The 25,489-nt window shown below is 40.9% G+C and overlaps 3 protein-coding genes across 5 annotated transcripts in view; 1 reads left to right on the top strand and 2 right to left on the bottom strand.

The window, feature by feature from the left end:
- Positions 1–13,173, bottom strand: part of pcnx1 (pecanex 1) — a 33,714-nt gene extending 20,541 nt beyond the window's left edge. For 2 of the 3 annotated variants that reach the window (XM_031733464.2, XM_031733465.2), the window contains exons 1-8: positions 12,809–13,168; positions 11,211–11,425; positions 8,679–8,784; positions 7,717–7,753; positions 6,201–6,266; positions 4,409–6,121; positions 2,622–2,751; positions 647–840 (exon numbers count right to left, since the gene is read on the bottom strand). In XM_031733464.2, the coding sequence (XP_031589324.1) occupies positions 647–840; positions 2,622–2,751; positions 4,409–6,121; positions 6,201–6,266; positions 7,717–7,753; positions 8,679–8,784; positions 11,211–11,425; positions 12,809–12,961 (2,614 nt within the window). In that variant the 5' untranslated portion in view covers positions 12,962–13,168. Of the gene's footprint in view, positions 1–646; positions 841–2,621; positions 2,752–4,408; positions 6,122–6,200; positions 6,267–7,716; positions 7,754–8,678; positions 8,785–11,210; positions 11,426–12,808 lie in introns of all 3 variants that reach the window. The other variant, XM_039603457.1, reaches the window with a different exon arrangement.
- Positions 13,174–14,458: 1,285 nt separating this feature from the next.
- Positions 14,459–17,900, bottom strand: med6 (mediator complex subunit 6). The gene is made up of 8 exons (XM_031733395.2): positions 17,836–17,900; positions 16,632–16,791; positions 16,338–16,429; positions 16,042–16,124; positions 15,827–15,935; positions 15,544–15,659; positions 15,416–15,443; positions 14,459–15,112 (listed from the first exon to the last, which is right to left on the bottom strand). Exons 1-8 carry the CDS (start codon positions 17,855–17,857, stop codon positions 14,982–14,984), a joined length of 741 nt encoding a protein of 246 aa, XP_031589255.1. The 5' UTR covers positions 17,858–17,900; the 3' UTR covers positions 14,459–14,981.
- Positions 17,901–20,949: 3,049 nt separating this feature from the next.
- LOC116315199 (tetratricopeptide repeat protein 9A) lies at positions 20,950–24,554 on the top strand. Its single transcript, XM_031733409.2, has 3 exons — positions 20,950–21,581; positions 21,961–22,143; positions 23,548–24,554. Exons 1-3 carry the CDS (start codon positions 21,107–21,109, stop codon positions 23,628–23,630), a joined length of 741 nt encoding a protein of 246 aa, XP_031589269.1. The 5' UTR covers positions 20,950–21,106; the 3' UTR covers positions 23,631–24,554.
- Positions 24,555–25,489: the final 935 nt, after the last annotated feature.

Raw genomic sequence — 25,489 nt, 5'->3', positions numbered from 1 at the left:
CACACACACACACACACACACACACACACACACACACACACACACACACACACACACACACACACACACACACACACACACACGTACGTCACAAAAGTAATTTGCTTCTAGTTCAGTTATAAGCAGGAGTAATAATCTACTCATCACTGGTTCTGATGAAGAGTGCATGACAGCCCTTACACAACCCCTCCTTTTCCTTGATGTTTATGTAGACATGCTTACGTATAGACATCTATACCAATCTGTTACACTGCTGTCAGCATTGGGGTATGTGCTATGATGTGACCATAAGGTAACATTAATATCCCAGTGAGGTCAAGTATTAGCTACAGACCACAATATCGCAGACAGAGATAAATGGAGCATGGATAATGGTGCCGGGCTTTGACTGATTACAACAGTCCACCGACTGTGGATAATAGTGCACTGCTATGACTGACGGCCATGGTCATATCTGTGACAACTCTTTGAGCAATTCCAAAATAACAAGCAGCAGCTTTCTAATCAAGCATGAGGAAAATACCACAAAATACAGGTCTTATGACAAAAATGACCAGATCTGTCACCTCTCCGTTAACTACTAATCGAATACTCTCCCCAAGGAAATTCTTTCCTAACAGCTCAGCTCTTTTCATGAACTCCCTACCGAAGTCCTCCTGCAAGCTGGTGGCACCAACAGTTGAGGCCTTGTCCTGAGAACCCTCCAGGTGTGCGCTTCCATTCCTGGCCAGCAGGGACGCGCTAGCGCTCAGCACTGTAACCTGGGATGAGGTTCTGGATGGCTGACTTTTCACCTGGGAAGTAGAAGGCTGGGAGGCCTGGCTGAGAGCCTCCTGAAGACTGTTGGGAGGAGAAGGGAAGAAGGGGAGGAAATGAGTGGTGGAGTCCAAGATGGTTGGGGTTGGTATTGCTGGCACATAACGTCAAAAGGTGAGCGGGATATGACGTGTAGTTTTGAAAATGGTGGGATTTGATCCGGAGGCTACAGACTAATTTTTCCCCCTCACACAATAATCATTTTTTGTGATGGTGTCAGACATGGTTTAGTCTGAATGCAGAAATTATTTCTTGTTTCTCAAGTTACAATCATTTATAAAGCGGTGTACCTAACTCCATTCTTTTAACTCTTCTTAGGAAAATCTACTAAGACGTGAATGTCCTGTCAAACTTTAGACGAAGATTATTCTTAATGAAGCTGATAAATTCAGGCCTCTGATTACAACAACAGAAATCAGACTAATGAACGCAGAAGACTCAGAGGATTTTCATCAAAATACTAAACTCAATTGCTTTCCCTTATAAGGTTGGATTAAGGAAACTACCTGAGAAGGCAAAGGTGTCTAGTGCAGCATAAGTGCATAAAGTAAAAATGTGCTGGAAGTGAAGGGATAGTGAAGGGTGGAGGAATCCGTGAAAGAGGGAATGATTTTGCAAGTTTATTGACCCCTGGCAGGCTGCACGCTTGCTTTTGTTGCTTAAGGCTGAGCATTTAGCAACGTGACCTTGTAAGATAGATGAAAGAAAACAGAGTTTTGCCTAGAGGTGAGTAACTGCTGGCAGTTGCACAAGCAAACGGGAGGGGTTTTAAAGAGACCTCGGAGGAGCTTGATGTGCATCCACAGAAATATATCAGTGGAACATTAACATATTTTTTTTGAGCACCAACACAACTGCTACTTTACATCTCTGAGTGGTTTTCTTCTTTTTAATCATTCTACAAACCGAGGAGTAACAGTTCGTTTGTAGTATTCTGCAGGGAAGCATGGAGCACAGAAAAGATTAATCCACTCCAGACAGTACTCTGACTTTCAAGGTGAGATCTCATTTAAAGGGTACTAGAGACCTGCTCAGTTTGACACTTACTAAACTTGTGTAGAGATGTGATTTGCACATGTAATAAAATGAATAAAATGTTGCATCAGGGATGTGATCGGGACAAGCCACAACATTGGAATTACATTACATAAAGGCATTTAAAAAAAGAGCTAGAATTTAAAAGAAAAAGGTGGGAACATTAAGACATCTGTGTCCAGTGTGCTGAAAACTGTAAAAACTGGGCTCTTCAAATCTAGAGAAGAGCAACTGGGAGTATCACAGATAATAAACAAACAAAATAAAAACATTCTATCATCACATATTATTATTTTATCATGTCAGGAGTGCAGACCTAACCTGTGACTTTTTAATGATCAATATAATCAGTCTCTCTCTGCACAGAAAGTTCTTTCTGAAGGGCAGAGCAATGTGATACAGCGGGGCGCCTGTATTGCTTAACAAATCATGCGCACATCTGAGAGGAGACGGCGTGTCAGCCAAGTAGATTAGTCAGACCTTGTGGCCTTGTGCCTTTGAATTTCTCAGGACTCCAAGTGGAATTTAAAAGATTGGATGGGATGACAACAGGAGGAAGAGAGAAGTCTTGAGAAAAGTAGGACCAAAGAAACCACATGCAGAGTGGAGAAACCAGTCCAGTCATAAATGATGTGCTGTTTGATGTCATGCACAGCAGAAGACCCAAATCATTGGTGGTGATGTGGGACAGGAAAGAGCGCCACCTGGTAACATGCTCATACCAGGCAACACAACAACAGAAACGACCCCCTGCTCCATTCACGGCGTACCTGAGAGGAGATCCAATGAGGGAGGTGGGTGGGGTGGGGTTACTCCCTGCGTTGTGTCGCCGCCGCACAGCCTGCCGACGAAATGTGCTACGTTCGCGGCGAAATATGACCGTCTCCTCACTTCCTGGGGCTGTCGTGATGAGAGACATCATTGGCCAGTTAGACTGGATAAGTTTCCTCTCTTTATGAGAGCTTTATGTGGACACGAGGACATAATTTTTCCGTGTGTTACGGCTGCTTTCAGGTACATATTAAAACAGTTACAGAGCAACACCAAAACACAAATTAATGACATAGTCACTGAAAAATGAACCAGGTATGCATATCCTGCATCTTACTCTCTTAACAAATTGTCTTTCTACGCCTTTACTGTCACAATAAAAGGTACAAGAAAGTATTCCCCGATATATACCAAAATGTGAAATATTTTATGGAGGTGCAGTATTTAAACCTTATCTGATGATTTCTGCTGACAAGCACATGCTCTGGTCATGTGGAACTTGCAGGATTATGGCAGAAACAATGAATTTTGCTATTATGGCACTACTTAATCTGTTATGACCAGCAGCTCCTTTTAGCTAAAGTTAGCACATCTACTAAGTAGGTACAGCTTGTTTAGGTCTTATGCTCATCTTCAGATAAAACACTCCAAAGGTCGATGGGTGAAATGCTAAGAAAGTATGCCAAACAGATAAGGGCCAATAAAAGCAACAAAATGACACAGCAGTTCAGAGCTAAACTTAAGTACCTCCTACTAAATTTAGTTAGCATTAACCCTTGGGTGCAAGTCAACAAGGAGTGCTGCAGCAGCAAAACCCCCCCAGTGTATCAAGATGAGCCGATGTTCCTTTTTGTTTGCATGATAAATAATGCACAACTTATTCACTGAAAAAATACTTAAGCTTGCTGCAGTCACAGAGGTAGCGTTTGAATTCATGGGCTTCTTCCAAATCAGCCAAATCTCCACCAACAACCACTGCTGAAAACTTCAATTGCAGTCACAGACTTATATTATAACAGCAATAAAAATCCCTCGACTGACTGTGATATAACAGTGTATAATGAAGTTATAACGTGTTTCTAGCCAACCAGTCATATGCCCTGGTATGTCCTGCCTCCAATACTGTATCCAATCCCACGAGGTGTACACTCCAGAAGCCAAAAAATAAGAACCCAGAAAGAGGAGGACTCAGTAAAAATGTGATATATCTGCCTGCAAATTTGAAGAATGTGGAGTATGGAATGTCTATTATACTATCTGAGCTTTACACTAATAAGAGAGCTGCTGCTTGTCTAACCTCAATACAAAGCACACACTGTGCCATCATGCTAACTGTGATCTACACAGGGAACACTATGCTTGGGTCAGAAATGCCACTCCATGGTAACTTACCATGACTACACTGAATGAACAAGAGAGACAGCATCTCGTCCACAGTCTTGTCTCACGCACTCACTCCCACACAAACACACACAATTTTCAGGCAGCTGGACGACTACACCTAAACAGATTAAAGTTTATCAACTTTACCAGTGTGCTCCTGTTTCGTGTGCCAGAAACCATGAGTATGACTAAAGGTTTCCAGTGAAGCAGTGTTCAACAGATATCCAAACCATCACCAGCGATTATTATGCAAACAATTTGCAAGACAGATAAAAACAGAACCAGACTAATAACACTGAATTCTGTCTGCCAGCATAAAAAGTAGACTAGTCATCAATCACTAATGCAAACCACACAGAATGCAATGTGTACAGTACGTTGGAGCTCAGTGTGTGGTACATACCCCGCAGGGAAGCAGCATTAGCATCCTGAGGCTCAGCGAAAGCTGCCTGGTTGGGCAGACTGTTTCTGGAGCGGGTCACCGATTCCAGCTGGGAGGCCCGACCCAGCAGGGATGCCGCATCCAGGACTTCCCCTTCTTTGGCTTCCAAATCTGACTTGGAGGTGGTAAGAGGTCGAGGTCCTGCTGGAGCTCCTAGGTGGGTGGGATCATTAAGGCATGCAGCCGTACCGCTGTCTAAGCTCAACACTCTGGCATGCGTTTTGGCACTGCCTGTGCTTGGAGTACGGCGGGAGGTACGCCGCTTCCCTCCATTTCGAACTCCTGTCTCAGGTTTTACTGTGGTGGAAGAGGAGGAGGAGGCATTGGCTGAAATGTGCTTGGCTTTCAGGGCCCTGTAGTGGCTCTCTGGTGAGTGGCAGGAGCGGGAGGTGGTGCTAGATGAACTGTCCGTGCTTAGGTGCTTGGTGGAGCGGAGACTGGAGGCACAGCTGAGTTCACTCTGATCACTGGAATAATCCTCTCCACCACCAGTGAATACAGCACTACAGGGCTTGGCCATAGCACGCATAGAGATGTAATCCCGGTGATGGCTGGCATCAAAGCTGCTTGCTCTTTTCTTTCCAGTCCGCCGGCGTCCACTGCGACCCGCTGACAGAGAAGAAGTCCTCTGAACAATGTTAGCCGAGTTTGGTTGAACGTTGTCTTTCACCTGCTCCTGCTCTGTGACAGCTACACCTGTTGAGCCATCAGCACTGGTCCTGATGCCAGGCTCTTCGGTACACTTGACAGGTTCCACCAGTTCTTGGGTTGCAGATGACTGAGTGTCCGCAGTTTGTTTAGCAGTCAGCTCATTGGCATGTGGGTTTTTATTGGCTTCCCTGGAGGGAAGATTACCAAGACTTCGAGGGCTAATACTAGAAGTCCTGTCGTCTGCAGGAGCAGATACTGTCTCTCCCGTTTCCCGTGCACGTTCATCCCCTGAAAGTGAGAGCAGGCTCTCCACATGTGTAGAGCTGGTCTGTTCACTGTGGAAGCTGCTGACAGTGCTGTTGGTGTCTCTGTCTGTACCACTGCAGTAACTCTCAGTGGAACCACTACTGCGAGTACTCAGACTCCTCAGGCTATCGGCACTTCGCTCCCCTCCTTGGGACTTTGCTCCACCGCCAGAGGCTTTTCCACCACCACTCCCTTCCACCTGGTATAGTCCTGAACTACTCTCCCCTGCTTCCTTAGAGGCTGAGCGAGCAACCCTGCGTTGCTCTTTGTGTCTGTAGCACTCTACTCCAGAAGTCGAGGGCACAGCTTGGTCCTGCTGGTGCAGGCGGTCTGCCCCCTCTCTGTCACACAGCCCTGGCCTGTGTGGTCTGGCAGTCTCCAGCTCACACACAGGGTCAAGGCCACCTCTTCTGGGTGGAGGATACAGAGCAAAGTCTGGCAGACTTGGGTCAGGGAAAGCGGAACCTGCCGAGCTAGAGGTCCGAGGCAGACCTCGAGAACGGAGCTCCTTCCTGAAGGTCTGAGATTGCATGGATGAATGAGAGGTCACCTCCGTGTCACAGGAGGAGTGTGATAGGCTGAAGTGATAAGCAGCAGAGTTACAGAGATCCGCAGGCTCCCTGGACAGCTCTGAAGGACACAAGGAGGTTGACGGCTGCAAGGAGGCGAAGGAATCATTGGGAACGAGGCAGTACATCTTTGTGTCTGAGAGCAGATCTAAACGGATACAAAGAAAATATACATTGAGAAAAACGCTGAGAAGTATTAGTAATAGCATAAGTGACTGTGTGTTTACCATGATCATGACTACAGCTCTCAACAAGAGTCAAACTAATGTCATCTGAGGTCCTTCCACAATCTCCTGAAAATATAGGAAAAACAGCTTTTAAGAAAACCATTATCTCTGAAAACCTACACATAACTGGGCTCTACAGACTACATAACAGAATATTATGAATACAAACTGTGGCTGTGCACTAAGAAATGCTTTTTCTGGGAGCTTTCCCTAATTGTTTATGGGGAAAGGCCACACTTAATGGAGGTATGAGCTAGTCTGAATAGATTCTTTGAATGCTCTGATGGCAGCACAAGATAACAATTGAACAAAGATGTAACTGTTAGGATTTGTCTTGGAAATGAGAGTTAAGGGGTTTTTTTTAGGAGTTGCCATGACTTCCTGGAAGTGTGTGGCAAACCATCTAAGTGTACAGTAAAGGGGAGGGGAGATTAAAAAACTAAATCCCTGCAGAGCCCTTGTCCCACTTCAGACCATTTAGTCTCATCACAAACTGCCAGCTAATTAGAATGGCATCGAACAGACTCACTGAATTATTCAGGCGACGCAGGCGCCTCAGTCAAACACTCAGTACAATGGCCCCCTAGCACAGCTACAAGTTCAGTTGTTGTCTTCGTCTCTGTGTTTCAATAATGTGCTCTCAGAGAATGACTCCCATGCTGGGTCTTACAATGTATACCACCCCCACCCCCACCCACCCCCTTCCCATTTTTTCAAAGCCAGCAGCGCCTGTCGAAAGCTGCCTCATCATGGTGTGACTGTTGAGGTCACAGCAATGCTGAGTCAGGCTGCATGGGGGTCGGGGAAATCATGGTTAAGGATGTGGTTCTTCCACAGTCGGAACATGCATTAGTGTTGCAAAGGAGTTTTTAAACCAACCCTACTTGTAACATGTCACTCCTGTTCTTGCTGGCTTGCACTGGCTTCCAATTAAATACCGTATTCAATTTAAAATATTACTTTTCACCTACAAAACCATTAATAATTTGGTGCCGAGCTACCTCAATGAGCTTCTCAGGTTACACACTCCTGTCAGAGCACTTAGATCTGCTACCCAAATTCTTCTGGAGCAACCTCGTTCTCGGCTGAAGTCTCGCGGTGACCGCGCTTTGCTGTAGCTGCCCGGTCTTATGGAACAACCTTCCTGCGTCTATCCGGGCGCCTGACTCTCTGCCTCTGTTTAAATCACGGCTGAAGACTTATTTCTTTAATCTTGCCTTTCCACCTAGTTAACACTTGGTGTGCGTTGGTACATTTTTATCCGTTATGCTTGTGAACTACTTTTATATCTTATGATTGTCAAGGTTTTATAATTGATACGTGCCAGGTCCTTTCTCTTTTCCCTCCCATCTCCCTTTTCCTATTTTATTTTTGTCAAGCACCTTGGTATACCCTTGGTTTTTTAGTGTGCTTTATAAATAAAGTTTATTATTATTATTATTATTATTTATTACTTCTTTCTCTTTTGCTCTTTTTAAGTTGAATAGGCACAGAAGAAAGCTGTGTGGCATATTACCTTTGGCAACTGTTGCTCTTCGATGTGAAGATGCTATCTGAAATTTGAATGAAAAGATAAGTTAAGCTATTTGTCTTTCAAAAGGAAAGGTGGTCAGGATATCAGAAGCTTATTTCTGCAACAACATTTTCATCAAGCAAACTGACAAGGTGTGATCTTTACAGAATATGACATCTCAAAGAAGATGCCGTTTGTGTTTTACAAATAGCTAACGCCTGTGTACTGTCAAAAAAAAAAGAAAAAGAAAAAAGTTTTTGGTTTCTCTTCCAACTTGCCACACAGCAGCTGAGCAGAATGTGCAGGCTGATTAGAGACAAGGACATACAGTACAAAGACACAGAACACAGCACCCATGGGGATTCAGAGGTTAAATATATCTCACAGAATAAGGGAGCTAAAGAACTTCGAATATTAAAGGAGATATCAGCCTGACAGCAATATGTAAAAATAAATAAAGAAATAAATCATTCCTAATGAAAAAACCCCACGGCATATACACACACACAACCCAACAGTTGCTTCCTCTAGTCCACCAACAACAAAAGTAAAATAACTTAGCATGCTCTGCTAAATAGCTCTGCTTACTAGAAGGACAGTACAGATAACAATAAGACAATCTGTAGAAAAAGTATTTTCATGCAATATCAAAAACAGGGTTTTTCTAAAATTCCTTGTTCAAAATTCACTATTGGGACTGTTAGGAAAGTAGTGCTGCTTCTTCTGTGGTTATTTCTTTTAGCATTCAATGAAATGTAAACAAGCTCAGCTGTGATGCGGTGCACTTATACTGGTACATAAACACATTGCTTTCCCCATGCTGTAAATAGGAAATAAACTGCCTGCTGTCTCCCTTCTCTCCTCTCCTGAATATAACGCCACACAATTCGCGATTCGCTTTATAGCGGTAGACAGTTCTACATGAGTTGAATGCAACATTGCACTGTATTACCTGCTCTGCTTACCTGCTGGTTAGACTCCATCCCAATATAGGAGTTCCTGGAACTGCAGTCCACTGGTGGAGTCTCTTGTCGGATGAAGTCTGCCATCTCAATACCCCCTCCAGGGTCCCTTTGCAGACACACAAACACATGCACATCAATGGAAACTATTGAGTTCACCAAGATTGTTCAGCCCTGTTCAGCCCTGTTACATGTCATTTATCTCCTTCAGTCAAACAGAAAAAAGATGGCAGCAGCCTCAATTTAGGGAAAAAACACCATGTGAACTTCTTAAACAGGCCTCTATTTTAAATATTTTGCACAGGCTTTCAAATTCCACAGAGAGAAAACAGATGAAAGCATCCATGATTTTTTTTTCTGGGTCTATATTTAGCCCAGACGTGCTTATTTAACCAGATGGTATGTAGAAACAAACAACTTGCCAGGGATATAAATCATTTCCATATGCCAAAACTGCATCATAGCAGGTCAGACAACAAAACAATACTTAAAGTAATCAACCACAACATGTAGCACCAAAAAAAGATACTGGAAAAAAACTGGAGCAGGAAGTGGGGAAATTGAGTGGGTGGTGGAAGAGGAAATAAAGAAGAAGAAGGAGAAGAAAAAACACCTTAATGAATGTCATCTGAGCTTGTCGGCTTCACTGCAAACTTAAACAACCTGGAATGCTGTTCCAGATGTGTGGGCAAAGCTATGACTGGTTGAGCGGTCTCACTCTCTCTTTCTTTTTATTTTTTGCCTTTCCCCTGTCCCAGCGTCCTGCTAAGCACTGCTTCTGGAATGTGAGTATGAGTCACTTCTTCAAGTCATTTGCAGTAAAAGGCTGAAACCTCAGTGGCTTTTGTTCACTCTGAATGAGAGCTAAACCTAATGTTAGAAATCTGGCATGTGGCAGCTAAATAACGCTCAACTGGTACTAAGGAGCCCGAAAAATATCCTCCACACCATTACACCATCACCACAAGCCAAAAACCACTGATACAAGTTAGGATGTATCAGTGGTTTTTACACCAAATTCTGACACCATCAGCTGAATCTCACAGGGGAAATCGAGACTAATCAGACTAGGTCAAGTTTTTCAATCTTCTGTTGTCGAATTTTGGTGGGCTTTTGTAAATTCTAGCCTCAGTTTCCTGTTCGTAGCCAAAAGGATTGGGGCTTGGTGTGGTCTTCTGCTGCTGTAGCCTATCCATTTCAAGGCTTAAGGTTGTGTGTGCGGAGATGCTGTTCTGCACAACTTAGTTTCAATTAATGGTTATGTTAGTAGTTCATGTTGCCTTTTTATCTCCTCTTACCTCTGCCATCAACAAGGCATTTTTACCTAGTAACAAAGTGGTCAGTAAGTGTACTGCTACAACGTACTATTGTTTCTTAATGTTAACACTGATGAAACGTATCCCCCCAACAGGTGGGGATTAATTGAAAGCACATATACACCTGTACTGTTAAAGATAAGTGTAGATTTATGTGGCCAATGAGAAATAATGTTAACATCTTTTTAGTTTATGTTAATGTGAACACTGAAATTATATTTAAATAAGATAATGCTTCAAAATAACTAACCAAATAAGTGCCTGAAAGCATTTCAAGACGGCTGCTGAATAATGACGCTTGCTTCAAGAGCTTTGCCAATATGACAGATCCAATAAATTGGGAGGAAAAGAAGTAATAAAACCCAGTGCATGCTGTGTAAAGCACATGGCAATAACTGTAAAACCTCTAGTTTCTGTCAACTGGTAGCCCTCTGGATGTTTTTCTTTTTCCCTTTAAGGAGTACTCTCTCATTTGGTTTGTACTTTAAAGCAAACATGTGGGAGACATGATGAATCTTCCTGCCAACACTTTCACGCCACTTCACTGGCCTACAAGTGTTGGTAGCGTGCCAAAACAAAACCAACATACAAATGAACCAGAAAATGCAGGGGATGAAACAGACCACTAATGTAAGTAACACTAGTTTTACAGACAGAAAAAAAAACAAAAAAACAAAAAATCAGCTTCATAGAATTTTATGGCCCAGAAAATGCATCCAACACATTTGTTAAGCTTTAAAGAAAAACACAATATTTCTGGATGAATCTAAACTTAAGTGTTGTCAATATTAATGAGACGGACAGAAAACTCTGCAATGGTTTTTGGAACAGAGCGTGGTAACAGATGTGTTAGCCGAGGAGAAATTAAATGTCACTTAACAGTTTATTTAAAAGTAACTTCCTGAACTGGTGTCAGCATGTTTGGTTTAATAATTTGAAGTCACCCTAAAGCAGCTACCCAGCTAACCTTTGAGTAACGTGTGTGTCCGGAGTGATCAATGCTCTAGCCCTCCTTCCTCAGCTCCATTAGATAACAGCAGATCACATGATCTTTAAGTGACTTGAAGATCAGTCACACTTTCTGATCACTCATCTGACAGTGCGATTTATTTCTGCTTAATGATCTTGCACATCCTCTACAAAATACTTTATCAGTTGTGCACTACAGTGCTCCATCTCCAGATATTAAATCTGCCACGAGACTATAACATGAACTTACCCTGGGCCATTGCTGTCCTCCCTTCGGGTCACGCCTCCATCATTAGCCCCCTCTGTGCCACCTCTGCTGCCCTGATTCTCCTTAGCCTGATGCTCCACCACCTCCCCCTCATCCAAGGCATAGTGGAGGCGGTAATTCACCGTCTTCAGCAGCAGGAACATGGCAGCAATCACACCACAGTAGATTCCCACTATCACCATGGTTGGCGGTAGGGCCTGGAATTAGAGGAACAAGTAGGGAAAAAGGTTATATAGACAACCCTCTTACGGTTTCATTTTTACCCATGTTACAGCATTTTATATCCATTTTCTTTCCTGTGTTTATCTCAGCAGCCCAGGAGTGATGTTGATTAAATTTGGACATTCAGACACGATGACACATCATTTATAAACCCGTGAACTGGAACCAAGCACTGCCACAGAGAAAATTAGCTCTGCTAAACGCAGCTAAAAGAGATAATTACATTATTGCACCTATTGTCCCAATTATTTATGACACATCTGCAGTGTCTTAAGATTTGATTATGAATTTGTCTGCTTAGTGCAGCTGGCAAGCAGGCTATTACAGAAAGAGGTGACTAGATGGGCTCTAGGCTCTCTCTTGTCCTTGAGATATCCTCCTGCATCTGCTTGTAGCTCTCACAAACAGCAGCAGCACGACTCAAACTTGCGGCTCAATATAAACCACAGAGCTGACCAAAGCATTTCCACTCCAGGAATAGAAAGGAAACCACAAACCTATTTCAAACACCCCAGTTTCTCTATATAGAAGTGAGCACACAGACATTCACAATCATGCCAGCAGTTATAAATGTGCATTTTATGTGTGCAGCACATAAAGTTTGGCAGAATCATTCTGCAAGCAACCTTTTATTGACGTGCCACAGAAAAGAGCACCTTAAGAAAGTAAAGCCGTTTAGGAAACCCGCAAACAAAGACATTTTGAGATGAAAAAACTGAACAAGCAGCTCTCAGCTATATGATTCTGATTCCTGGGCTTTTACACGGGCAAGATCCCTGCTAACACCCTTGTGAACTGTGCTCCTACAGTCACAGCTGGTAGCTTCTGAAAACTGGTGATACCGAAAATCACTGTCGACCGGAGGACAACAAATAGATAAAGATGGGGGAAGGGAAAATAAATTCACTGATTACAGCCTGACACAGTGTAAATTTCCAAGTGGACCTTAACCTAAACACAGAATATGAACAAAAGAGCGTTTCGGTACGATCTAGTTGATGGACAGTAGACTGAAACCTCAAGGAGTTAAAGGCTCTTTTGTTAACGTCTCCACCAGAATAAGGTTTATTTGCTAAGAAATGCTTTTGCTTGATGGATAATTTGGATAATTCCACTACACTTCAAATATCCCGTTGCGTTTCCTTAGTTTAATGTGAGCTTACATTGTCTCCGCTCCAGATAATAGACCGAGACCGACCGTTAGTGAGCTGTGGCTGCTAACCTAACGGACAGTTGGTTTGGTTAACTTAAGCTGTCAACAGTCATGACAAATACATAAAGAAATACCAGTCTATGAGGTAAAAAATAAATAAATAAAATAAAATAAAATAAAATAAAAAGGAGACAAAGCGGCTCACCATGTACAGCGTGAAGGGGAAACATAGTAGAAAGAGCCAGATGTAGAGATGTAAAGCGTTGACGAACGTATTCTGATCGGGGTCGTAGTACCATCCGCCTGTGATTGAAGCCCAGACCCCCTGCCTCAGGATCTGCAAAGTCTGCGACCCCATGTTGTTTTATCCCCTCCGACGAATCCAGGCGGAACCGACCGACACAACAACCGGGGTGACACGCTGGGGCTAGTCGTCGTTCAACATGACAAACAGCGCTCTGTTTTCAGACACTGGCCTGAAAATCCCCTCTGCAGCCATCTTCTCTCTGCAGCTAGCCAGCCAGCTGGGGCACTGTTCAGTCCTCCACTGAGGAAGACTGCTATCCCACCACGCCCTGCGAGGAAGTTCTTCTTCGTGGCATCGGTACTGTTTACACTAAATATAAGACCATACACACAAGCTTTATGCCTTCAACCTTCAGGTATTCACTCGCTCTTATTGGAAAATTATATTTTTTTAGTGAGTAGGCATATTTATTTGATTGCGACTCAACAGGGTGATGGCAGAGAGCATAAACGTATGAAATAAAATGTAAAAAATCAGGCACATATATGGAGCTTTATAGTAAATATGACTAAATGGCGACACCTGTCGGTTAAAAACAATACCTGCTACATTAAGGATGCAAAATGGTACTCGAATCCTATCCCATTAAAAATCCTGGTCCCACATGATGAAATATGGCATGTCTGTTTTTCTGTGGTAACTAGTCAAGGTGGGGTGACCTCCAACCACTTTTGATATATGGTGTTCTAAAAAAGTAAGAAGCCTCTTGTTAAATCATGAATTAACTGCATATTTTATGAATTTAGAAATCACCAAAATAAAACCTATTTGACAAACTGAAATAGGTTAAAAGATCTTAAAAAGCAACATATCATGTCATGATATAAAGAAACAACTGAGAAACAAAGTCACTGATATCTGTCAGCCTGGAAAGGATTACAAAGATATTTCAAAGGCTTAGAAACTCCAGCCAACCACAGTGAGAGCCATTATTCACAAATGGAAAAAACTTGGAATATCGGTGGACCTTCCCAGGAGTGGCCAGCCTGTCAAGGGTTCAATGACTCATCCAGGTCACAAAAGAATCCAGCACAACATCTAAAGAACTGTTTCCTGCTTCGGGACCTGGATGACTTGCTGTAATTGATCGAACTATGAACTCTGCTCTCTACCAGAAAATCCTGAAGGAGAATGCCCAGCCATCAGTTTGTGCCCCAAAGACCTACAACCACCCATATACCCAGATCATAAGAATAATAAGAATCAGGCACAAATACAGTAATGTGCAAAAGTCTTGAGCCACCACTTGTTTCTTTACATTTTGCTTCCAATAAGTAAAAGTGGAAAGTATCACACAAAACACACAACAAAATCCCCAGAAACCAGATGACGCAGTACGAGATAATCTTGACAGAGAACAGAACAAAAGGCAGCCATCATCCAAAGTAGCATGATATAAAGAAATCAGGGTTGACTCAAGACAGGAAAAACGCTACAGTGCAGCTCTGAGTGCGAGTCTTGATTACAGGTTGAAATAAAACAGAAGAAAAATGGATCAAATAAATGTGAAGCCTGTTAAATGTTAAGAATTAAACAGATCAGAACACATTAATCAATACCATTTAATGTATATAAAAAAAACCATACAAAAGCAGGGCATTTCTTCCGAAGGAGATGAAAGTGTCTGAAATGAACAAGCCATGTTCAGGTCAAGAGGCCATTTGCTTTCCAGATGAGATGACACATCATGACACATCATGTTTGTAAAGCAGACAGCGAATTAAACGATCCTCTGAAGTCACTACAACAGAAACATTAAGATGATGTTGACAGTAAGCTGACACTGATGCTGATGTCAGCTTATCAAAAAAAAAAAAATCCTCCCCCACTTCAAATTGCTTGTTTGTGCTACAGCTGCTTGAAGCCTATCAAGGGCACAGGACTAATGCTGCAGCGTAAAAAGAGTCTCAACACTGACATAAACAACTGACTCCTTTTATTTTCAGTATTCTAAAAACTGATCAAATAAGCAGAGAGTTGGGGAGGAATGTCTCAAGTCATTTTCCCAGTGAGTGATGTAGGACTTTGCAGAGCCGTGCGCAACCTTCCCAGTGTCTGACAAATATGGCTGTCACTGTAGTCTTGCTCTTTTCTCAGGAGGTGGTTTGTTAGGTGGAGCTGGAGCAGAGGACTTGGTTGCCTGCTCCCTCTCCTCTTGCTTCACTGTTTCTGCGGGAGGTTCAGGTTCCTTTTTCACCTCAACTGCAAAACAAAAGCCTGTAGTTAAAAGTAAACTCAAGAATTTGGCCTTGAAGGACAGACATTAAAAACTAAACTTAACTGATTTTAAAATTGAAATATTCAGCAGAAAAAATAACTGATGTTCTTTTAGTTTAATCAAACAACATGAATTACATTCTGAAAGTAAAAGCAATGTTTCACACATGAAAATAAATTAATATCTTAGTAATCTGCAGAGTGTTAAGCACTTCCAGACAGACCCTCATAGACTCTTATTATCTATCATAATGATCTATAAACAAAAAACTGTTTTAAATATCATACCTGGAATGGGCTTCTCACCAGGCTTAGGCTAAAAGTTCAGAGAAAAGCAAAACAAAACAAAATCAATACAATTGAATCCTCTTAGACTCAAAATTCAAATGAACAAGCTGGGCAATAGCTGACAGTACCTGATAGAAAGTTGGTGGAAATTTTGACCTAAGGTCCAAAAGGAGTGTGTCAACGCGATGCCTCTGAAACAGAGAGCTAGGCTCCTCTTTCTTCTTAGTCTTTGGTTTGGCTTTTTCTGTACAAGAGATTCATGTTAATCACCTTCTGTCAAAGTCATTATTTTAAACTAAAACAAGGATAACAGGTTCAGACTCCTTCTTTTGTTGCTAGTATTTGTGATCACATCACATGACTGATAATCAGAACTTTAACATCTAAATTGTAAACTGCCAAACCGCTAACCTCTCTCCTCATGGTCCTTGAAGTGCCACCAGTATCCCTTGGATGGGTGATAGCGACAATATGACATGGCCTCATCAAAAGCAGACTGGATTCCATGTACAGCGGAAAGCTAAAAACAGATATAATTCATATAAATAACACTGATTTTTTTTTAATCAGTGTTACACAAACTTATCTTTTACAGAATTACAATGAATGTTTTTTTTTTTTTTTACCACTCTAGAGCTGATAACTGTTCCCAGGTCTGGAGCCTGATACACGACTCCAGCTATGATGTAGTAATCAGCCAAGGGAACCACTGTAGTATGAACAGAGAAGCAGAAATTCAACTGATGTGAAATGAAGACTTTACAAATCTAACAAATAACGGCTTGAGTGTTATCCAGCTGGACTGCTAATTACCATTTTTATGCAGCTGAAATTTTATACAAAAGACTCCAGTGGTAAACAGTATAAGTAAGTAAATAGAAGGACTGAAACAGACTATAGTCAATCAGACTTTGGAACTCACCTTGCGTCGGTGACTGCCTCTGTTGTTTACGGATTATATAAAGAATTGGCTCCTGAGCATGAAGAAGGATGTATTCAACTCCCACCATCTGACTGTAAATGAGACAGAAGCAACGTTTTCACAAATCGGTAGATGTGGCGATATTATAATAGTATTACTTGTGTGTGTGTGTGTGTTTGGGCTCTACTTGACAATATGATTTTGATCAGAATGTCTCCCTTCATACTTAATGTAATATTTTCAAAAATCTTTTCACTGCTCTCTATCCAATTTCCATCTATGAAACAAACTTACTTCAGATGATCCACAGTAAGCCGCTGCATCTTCACTACCTCATTATTGCAGGTACGGTCATAGAAAGGGTTGCTTCTGTCAGAAAAGTACTCCAGCACATTTCCAGGATTAAGACCTGGTACCCAATTGCTGTCCACCCAGGATATCCCGAGAAGGTTATCTGGAAATTAAACAAGCAATCAGTTTATGAAATTATATTATTAACTGATGCTGTCTGAGAAATAACTGTGAGTGCATTTATATGTTAGCGATGAAATGACATCTCAGCTTGACATGGATATTGTCAATACTGAGAGCATTTTATTGATGAAAATGTCTTGTTACACAACTATAGAGATGCCTTCTTTTTGTGTGCATGTGTATGTCTGTCTGTGTGTGTGTGGTGGTGGTGGTGTGGGGGGGTTGGTGTAACATCTACACATGTTTTCAGTCAATCTACACTTTTATTATTTCTGGGTATGAATATAATTGAGGAACTGAGTCTGTATTAACACTATCTATCCAATAATGAAAATGGGTCAAATGGCCCAAAGGAAACATGAGGGTAATTCTGGTTTCCTGATTAACATGATTACGCTCTTGATAATAAAAGGTTTTATTTCAGGTAATAACAAGACACTCTATTAACAGATGACTTATCTCACTGTGAAAGCTGAGTTCTTCAGCAGATCCGAAATAATGCTAAAACAGAGCAGCTATTTGTATTTCTTGATTTTATATCAAATAAAATCAAACTAAATAATATAGCTTCATCTTTTATATGCTTCTCTATTGCCAGTATATTTATCAGATGTTAGGATACATGAATAAAGATAATGAAAAAATATAACTCAGAACAGCTAAACCGGACCAGTGAGCAGCGTCCATTACCAATTACCAATTATGCAGACATCACTTTACCAAAGATGAATAGCCCACTATACTGTAAAACTGAAAGCTGCAATGACTTGAAGTTGTTTTCTGTTGTAACTACCACCAAAAGTCATTCTATGGCTCTGGCAGACAGCATAAGCTATGCTAGCCGATATGCTAATAAAAAGCGAAGGAGACGCTACTCGTTAACAGCGTTAGCTTGCAGCACAAACGAATAAGCTTGAAGCTACAGAAAAAACAATCAAGGCGCTGTTTCGAAGTTATAAATAACATGAGGTTTTTATACTAATTAAACTGCACGTCTAAAAAAAGAATATAACAATTTAGCTACCTCTGAAATCCACCGACGCCATGACATAAACAAATTGTCTCCTAAAGATTACGTCTCCGGCGTACTTTGATTACGTCATTGTACTTTTCGGCTGAGAATGTGATTAAGATGAGAAATGCTTTTGCTACAGCAGCTGAAATGGTGGTAAAATACTGCTGTTACTACTACTACTACTACTACTAATAATAATAAAAATAGCAGTACGAATAACAATACTAATAATACTAATAATAATGATATGACAGATATATATGACAGATATATAATGTTAAAGAGGGTGATGGCATGTGGTATGAAAGACTTTCCTCTATCTGTTTTTGTGGCAGCAGAGCTGAATCAGTCTGTCACAAGAGATGCCTTTTAAAAAATTTATTTACAATTTATTCAGTGACCTTCTCTCCACCAGAGCTTTACTAGTCTCCAATTTACAGCCAGTCACAGGGTTAGCCTTTATCATCAGTTTATTCAGTCTGTGGGTGTGACCAGCTCTAAGGATCTCAGCTTTTTTGGAAAATAGTTTAGCTTGTGGATATAGACACCTAGGTATTTCCTGTCCCAGGATAGACACAGTTCATTTGGTATTCCTCTTCCTTCTGAAGTCTATCTCCACCTCTAGTCTTATTATTCACAAGCAGAACTCCTCCCAGACCACTTAACCAAAAATATCCAGTGGTGCTCAGTAGTCCTCCTCCTGCCCAACACTAATACATTCTGTAATTGGCACGGCCCAGAGTTGTACTGAAATTTTTAGGTGTAAAGCATGAGCAGGACTGGAGGCAGCACGGTCTCAGTGGTACTCCTTTGCTGCCCATCACCAGATCAGTCAGCACCACTGCCCAGTCTCACATGTTGTGGTCCGTACTCAGTAATCCATGAGATGGGAGCACGTTTACCGATGTTCCCTGTAGCTTCTCTCTCAATTACGGCTAAGAATTAAAATAAATAAATAAATTCACTTTAGAATAAATATGATCCTCCCCACCTACCAGTCATTACTATCTAGAGTGTAATAAGCTGTCTACAATATGCAGATGATTGCACCATCCACTCCCAGATTTGGTGTTTATGCAGACTGCAGAGGGTTAAGAGATGTATTTCACCTGAACGTTCAGAAATAATACAGAATAATGAATGTTTATTCATTATGTATTTAAAAAGTGCATGCATGAAGTGGAGTGCAGGACAGAAAATTTTGCAAACGTGTTTTATTATTATTTTTGATCACAGATTGAAAATATGCTATTACTCTAGGATAACATAATAATAATAACTAGCAGAATGTTACCCAGAATCTACATGGTCAATGTGAGACCCCAAGTCAGATGGACAGACCGTATTTTCCATTAGGTTATCCCATTGTATAGACTTTATAGACTTTATATAAAGGTTTATACAAAAGCTTATTACAAGATTTTAATAACTAAAATTATGCTTGGAGGAATATTTTATTGTAAATGTACTTTTTGTAATTATCCCATGCTAATTTTAACGTAAGCTTTCACCACCAGAGGGCAACATTTTGCCAGTAGATGTATTGAAATGTTTTTTGATGCCTGCAATTTTTCTTATAACTTTTCTTTTTAGGCCTACTTCCCTTTCCTTAAACCCTTAGTTATACTCCATTGTGGACGTGTGCACAGACCTCTGGAGACCCGACTGTTATACTTCTTAGAACTCTGGTTGGAGTCCTCTCCCTGGAGCACATTCTACTTGGTTCAGTAAGGTAATCTGTTTAGTTAGTTTGGCAAAATTGTCAACTAGTTTTTAAAAATAATAATAATTTAGAATTACGACCTTTGATCAAGATAAGACTGAAAATAAAATACTCTTTTTGTTCTTCTAATTCCATATTCAGAAGAAAAAATTGACAGGTAACAAGCCACTTTCATAATATTTATGTTACCATTAAGCACCAGTCATAATACATTTAAAAAATATAATACGATATATATATAAAATAGATCCTTAAGTTATTAAAAAAAACATGCAATAACGTTGCATATTTTGGGAGTGTAGATTAAACTGATCTCATTTAGTATTTAGTATTGACTTAAAACACACACACACACACACACACACACACACACACACACACACACACACACACACACAATGTTATAAATGATGTGGTCATTCTTGCGGTTAATTTGTTAAAATTCTACCCTCACTTTCAGTGCATACAAACCCTTATAGTAAGGCTAAGAACTGCAGAGACATTTTTACACGTGTTCGCACTAATTGACAGCAGCATGCTGTAGATCCCAGGCGCGTGATAACGATTTCATGGGTTACATGGTCTTTATTTCTGATCAGCAGCATTTGTTCAACGCTGAAATTCCAGAGACACACCCAGACAGACAGCTGACTTCATTCCCCCAGTGACAGTGACAGGAGAGACACGGTGAACAAACAACCTGACACACGCTCAGTGCTGCCGAGAAAATGCCCAGTCAAAATGAAACCGTATGCCAGAAAATGCTCTTACACATGCACCTCCGTCTTCATAACAGAGACTAATAACACTATCATCCTCCAAAACCCCCATCCGAATGACATCATAGTCTGTAATTAGGAGTCTGTAGTCTGTCAAGAGTAGCTGCGCAATGCTGCTCTGTAGAGATAAAATGAGCTGGATGAGCTTTATCTGATTCATCTGAGTAGAGATGATACATTCCTCTACTTTAAGACAAGCGCGACACCAAAAAAGACATAAAAAGAAGAAGTGAATTCATATTCACTCCGATTAAGTTTTTCCTCGGGGGTGAGATGGCTTAGGAAGGATGAAATACGGCAATTTATTACACGGTTATTTGGCCTTATTTAGAAATACAATACAAGAAATCCACGATAGGGCCACAAATTACTACTGGCGTCTGAAGGGGAAATAACATAATTTCTTCTTTTTAAAAAATGTTAATTCAAATACAGGACTATAACTTCCCTCTCATTTCTCACAGGTTGCAAACGAAATGATAATAAAATTATCTCCAGATAAATTGATAATGATATTAAACCTCTTCTTCCTGGTGTGGGACCCCCATGGGACCACTGGCTCTGTGTGTGTCGACCAATCGGCGCGTTTGAAGAGAAACATACGAGAGCAGGCTACAACAGAGGAGCGCGCATCGCGTAGGGGTGCGCACACAGAAGACGTAGTTGCGACACTGGCGAGGCGAAGACGCGATATAGCCGAGAGGATGCAGTGAATAGCCTCAATTTCCCAGCTAATTTACAGCCGGGCAGGGCAGCTATAATAGAAATAACGTCGAAAATGAGTGTGATCCAGGCTGCGCACGACGGCAGGGTGGATAGTGGCAAAGGCAGCCACACTGACAACGCCTGCGGATCCCCACGGCTCCAGCAGTGCGCTCACCCCCCTAACAGCAGCAGCAGCCGGACCAAAGATGCCAGATATCAGCAGCAGCTCCAGCAGCAGAAGCATCATGGTGGGTCGATGTTGAAACAACCATCCTACAACGAACCAGCGGACGTCGTGAGACGGGCGCTGGACTTTAAGAGCCAAGGCACCCAGTGCTACAAAGATAAGAAGTACCGAGAGGCAATCGGCAAGTATCACCGGGCTCTGCTCGAGATTAAAGGGCTGTGCAGGGTTCTGGGGGATCCGGACACAAGCTCCAAGTCACCCTCCTCCCTGCTGCCGACCATCAGCAAGTCCACCACGCTGACGGATGAGCAGAAGGGGGCAATGGAGAACGCAGAGCTGGAGTGTTACAACAGCCTGGCCGGTAAGAGACGTTTCTCGCATACATTTCCCACAGATGGACACAGATTCCACTTATCAGCTGTCTTTTCAGCAGAGGGAAATTCTGGGAATACTCCAGAGCTCATGAATGATTCATTGCCAGTATGAGTCATTCTCAGGCTTACCCCACAATCCGCCTCACTTTCTTTTTAATTATCACTTTGCTTGAATGGTATATTTATTCACCCCTTGGCAAATTTATAATATTTGCCTTATGTTTAAGATTTAACCAAAGAATCAGCTGTGTTTTAGTCCCTGACAGGACATATTAGTACTTCAGCAAAATAATACAAGTCTAACATTGGGTCCTGCAGTGTGATCAGGAGTTTCGCCCTCTCTCCCCTCTTTTAATCTCTTTCTAGCTTGCCTTTTGCAAATGGAGCTGGTGAACTATGAACGAGTAAAGGAATATTGCCTGAAAGTGCTTAACAAGGAAGGAAAAAACTTCAAAGCTTTGTACCGATCTGGAGTGGCCTATTACCACCTAGGAGACTTCCAGAAAGCCCTGTACTACCTGAAGGAGTCACACAAGCAGGAACCTTCAGGTAAGGATTGCTGGTTCATGGCAAGGAACATTACACCCCGGAATAATATCTGAAATACAAGATACATTATTTATGCAGCTTGCTGACTGTGAAAAACATTTAAGGGTGATGAGATGACTAGTAGAGAAAATAAAATAAAAATAAGTAGGAGTCATCCTTCATCATGCTTCACTGCAATTCAAAATGTGGGTGAGATTCAGTATTTCAGTCTGGACCAAATAGAAGATATCTAAATTAGTTGCTCTGAGCATTTAAAGAAATTGAGTTCTGGGACAAGGTAAAAAGACAGCATTGTAGTGGCTCATTAGTGTTTTGGTTTATACATTTGCCCAAAAAACAAAAGATCCCTGGAGGAGACATAAATCCCTTTGGGGTTGTATCAGGAAAGGCATCTGGTGTAAGAAAAAACAAAAGACATGTGGAGCTCCCTGCTGTGGTGACCGCTGTGAACAAGGGTGTAGCTGACAGTAGCTTGTGTATCATGTAAAAGTGTTTCACATGAACATGAACAGGTGCACTGCAGAGATATTTGTGGACTTCAATAAATAAATAAAATAAAACAGATGACTGTTGTGGTATAGAAATGGAATAGCGGGCTGTTGACTGGCACTAAACTGACTTCATGCAAAAATATCAAGCGCGCATTGCAGACATGACAGTGAAACCACTGAGTGACATGTTTAAAATAGTCCAGAGTGCTTGAGACAAAGGTAGCTGGACTTCTATTGAGTTCCTGAAGATGTTTCATATCTAAAAGCTGACAGGGTGAACCAGGTATTTGATTAATAATATGAAATTTACAAGATTTTTCTTTTGTATATGGAGACTAAAAATTATGACTGTGGGCTTTTGGCCTATTTGTGATTCTGTCCCTAGATGTTATTTATAAAATTGGCAGAAATCTGGTACCTAAGATACGCACAGTGAATCAGATTTTCTAGCACAACCTTGGCCTTTTGAATGTGGGTGCTTCATTCATGTCACCCAACATTAATCAGAGCTACAGAAAATAACACAGGAAGACTAGTCAAGTTAGGTAATATGACAACTTTAGAGGTGTATTTGTTGCTTGAATGGCAGGTGGGAAAACTGTAGATGAAGAGGAATCTGCAAACAGCCTCCTGCACGTGGTTAATATCTATTTGTTATGTGTATGTTCGTTTATTTATGTGCTAAGCTAGTAAGATCATTTAGAAAAACCACTGCAGATACACAAGATCTTCATACGGAGCTTGTTTGTTTTTGCACTTCCAAAAAGCTGTGGTTTAAATGACTTCTAGCTGCTTTACTTTAATTCCATGTACCACAGAGTTGTGTTTAAATGGAAGATTTATGACCATATTGATGCACCGTTTCCTGTCTGAGCAGGAAATAAATCAGCCTTTTCCTGCCTTTGTTTTCCAGACACCAATGTCATCCGCTATATTCAGCTGACAGAGATGAAGATTCGGAGAAATGCCCAAAGGGAGAAGAAAGAGGCCACATAAGCATTCGCTGTCCGATGACTTCTCTCTCGTCATAAATTTCAGCCCTACTGTGTGCCACCCAGACCTTAAACACCACGGCTTGGAGGTTTTGGTGTAAAATGATGTTTGCTCGCTTTTGCCTTGCACAGCATCTGGTTGCCAGTTACGTGATTGAATTTCACTGTTGTGTGCTTGAAATGTTTATTTTTATTTTTTTTTAACTGTACAAGGTATTGTGTTTCAAACCTCCAATCATATCTAGTATGAATTTATCCTGAGTATGTTTTACCCATTCCAATCTGATGCACTGCCAGTCCAAACATCGCACATACAGGCCATAACTTGTGACAGAGACAGGAGCAATAAAGGTGAATCCAGCATGTCTGCAGGCGAGTATAACTGTAAATTAGCACCTGCCCTCGCACAAGATGTCTTTTAAATGCCTTGGAGTAAATGAGTAACAACCACCTACACTTCTGTCACCATACTTTGATTTTGAAAGCACTACAAAACTCACTTTTTTATACTCCCAATTATACCTGAAGTAAAGGTGCTAGTCGTAAGTAGGTTTAAAACTCAAAATGCTTGGGCAAGGACATCAAGAGCACATGGTTGCTAACTGCGGTATGAGACATATGAGACATATCACACAATGTAAATAGGCTACTTTATAAAATCACAAGAAGATATCCTGAAGAGGTGAGCTTTTTGTGTTTATTAATGCCAAAATGAAGCACTTCACTCACAGCATTTACTGTATCTTCAAAAACTGTGTTTACTGTAAAGGTATGGTTGTAATGTGTGTCTATTGATTGCATTATTTTTTGTGGTGCTGCAGCATTGGATTTCTCTTTAGTTTTCCTTTTTTTATTTTCCTAATGAGCTTAAATAAATGAATAGAGAAAACCGGATAAAAGCACACGTGTAAATAAATAAATGAAACAATGCTGGGTGGAAAGAGTTGATGTTTTTGTCTTGGTAGTTGACATTGTGAAGCATAATGTTAATTTTCTAGAGGGACGGTATCAGGATGCAGAAATCCTGACACTGGCAGTTATTTAGGAGTTAATCAATGCTTTTCATTTCCACCATTTTAGTTGATGTGGCTAATTTTTTAGCCCAAGCTTTTAAATCTTTATATATTAACAGTATTATCATTCACACAGATTTTTTTTAACAATACAATAAAGTATAAAACTAACATTCACTCTCTTTTATGGAAAATAAAATTCCTGTGCTAGCTAGTTACTAACTTTTTCTTTCTGATCTTAGATGCTGGATTTCTGTCTTGTATCAACATTAGTTACATGTGAATCAAACCATTTTAATATATCTGTCTAATGTTTGGCGAAGGGATAGCAGCAATAGCCCATCCTGTAGCATTAACTGCAACAAGGGACAATGATAACTTTCCTATTTAAAAAAAGGGTTTGCAAAACTACAGAAACTGTACTAAAAATAATTGCATAATCACTTAGGAGAAATATTCAGTCCAACACTCCACATACAAAGATTCTTTAAATACATTCAAGTTGGTGGCTAATTGGTCACTTGCTAGCAGATGGGCAGCAAAGAGTTAAAAACTCGATTTTCTTTCTTCTTTTTCAAAGTTTTAAATTGAGGATTTATAAATGTTTTTGGTCAGTTGAGACCCCTAGAGGGTTGCAGAATCATGTTTCAAACATTATTGGATATTAAGTTACGTTTTTCTTGTGTTGTAATTTAATGCTAATGCTAATATACATAAAACAAACTGCTGCTCAGTAATTTTTCAGCAGCTTGTACTTAATTTTGTCTGTTGCTTGGATCTGAGAAGAATTATGGTTTATAGTATATATTTTTTAATAGTTTCCACTATTTTCTTAGATTTTTAGAGCAGT

Source organism: Oreochromis aureus, linkage group 19 (assembly GCF_013358895.1).
Source record: "Oreochromis aureus strain Israel breed Guangdong linkage group 19, ZZ_aureus, whole genome shotgun sequence".
NCBI lineage: Eukaryota > Metazoa > Chordata > Actinopteri > Cichliformes > Cichlidae > Oreochromis > Oreochromis aureus.
The sequence above is the reverse complement of the archived record's forward strand: the minus strand, read 5'-3'. Positions and strand labels throughout refer to the sequence as shown.

Bases quoted from the DNA above. Each gene is read 5' to 3' on its own strand.
- med6 (XM_031733395.2), bottom strand. From the start codon at position 17,857: ATGGCGTCGGTGGATTTCAGAG. The intron at 15,936-16,041 runs GTAAAAAAAAAA...ATCTGTTTTTAG, and splicing joins CAGTTATCAGCTCTAGAGTG to CTTTCCGCTGTACATGGAAT. The intron at 15,444-15,543 runs GTACTGTCAGCT...CTGAACTTTTAG, and splicing joins TTCCACCAACTTTCTATCAG to CCTAAGCCTGGTGAGAAGCC.
- LOC116315199 (XM_031733409.2), top strand. From the start codon at position 21,107: ATGAGTGTGATCCAGGCTGCGCACGACGGCAGGGTGGATAGTGGCAAA. The intron at 21,582-21,960 runs GTAAGAGACGTT...ATCTCTTTCTAG, and splicing joins GTGTTACAACAGCCTGGCCG to CTTGCCTTTTGCAAATGGAG. The intron at 22,144-23,547 runs GTAAGGATTGCT...TTTGTTTTCCAG, and splicing joins ACACAAGCAGGAACCTTCAG to ACACCAATGTCATCCGCTAT.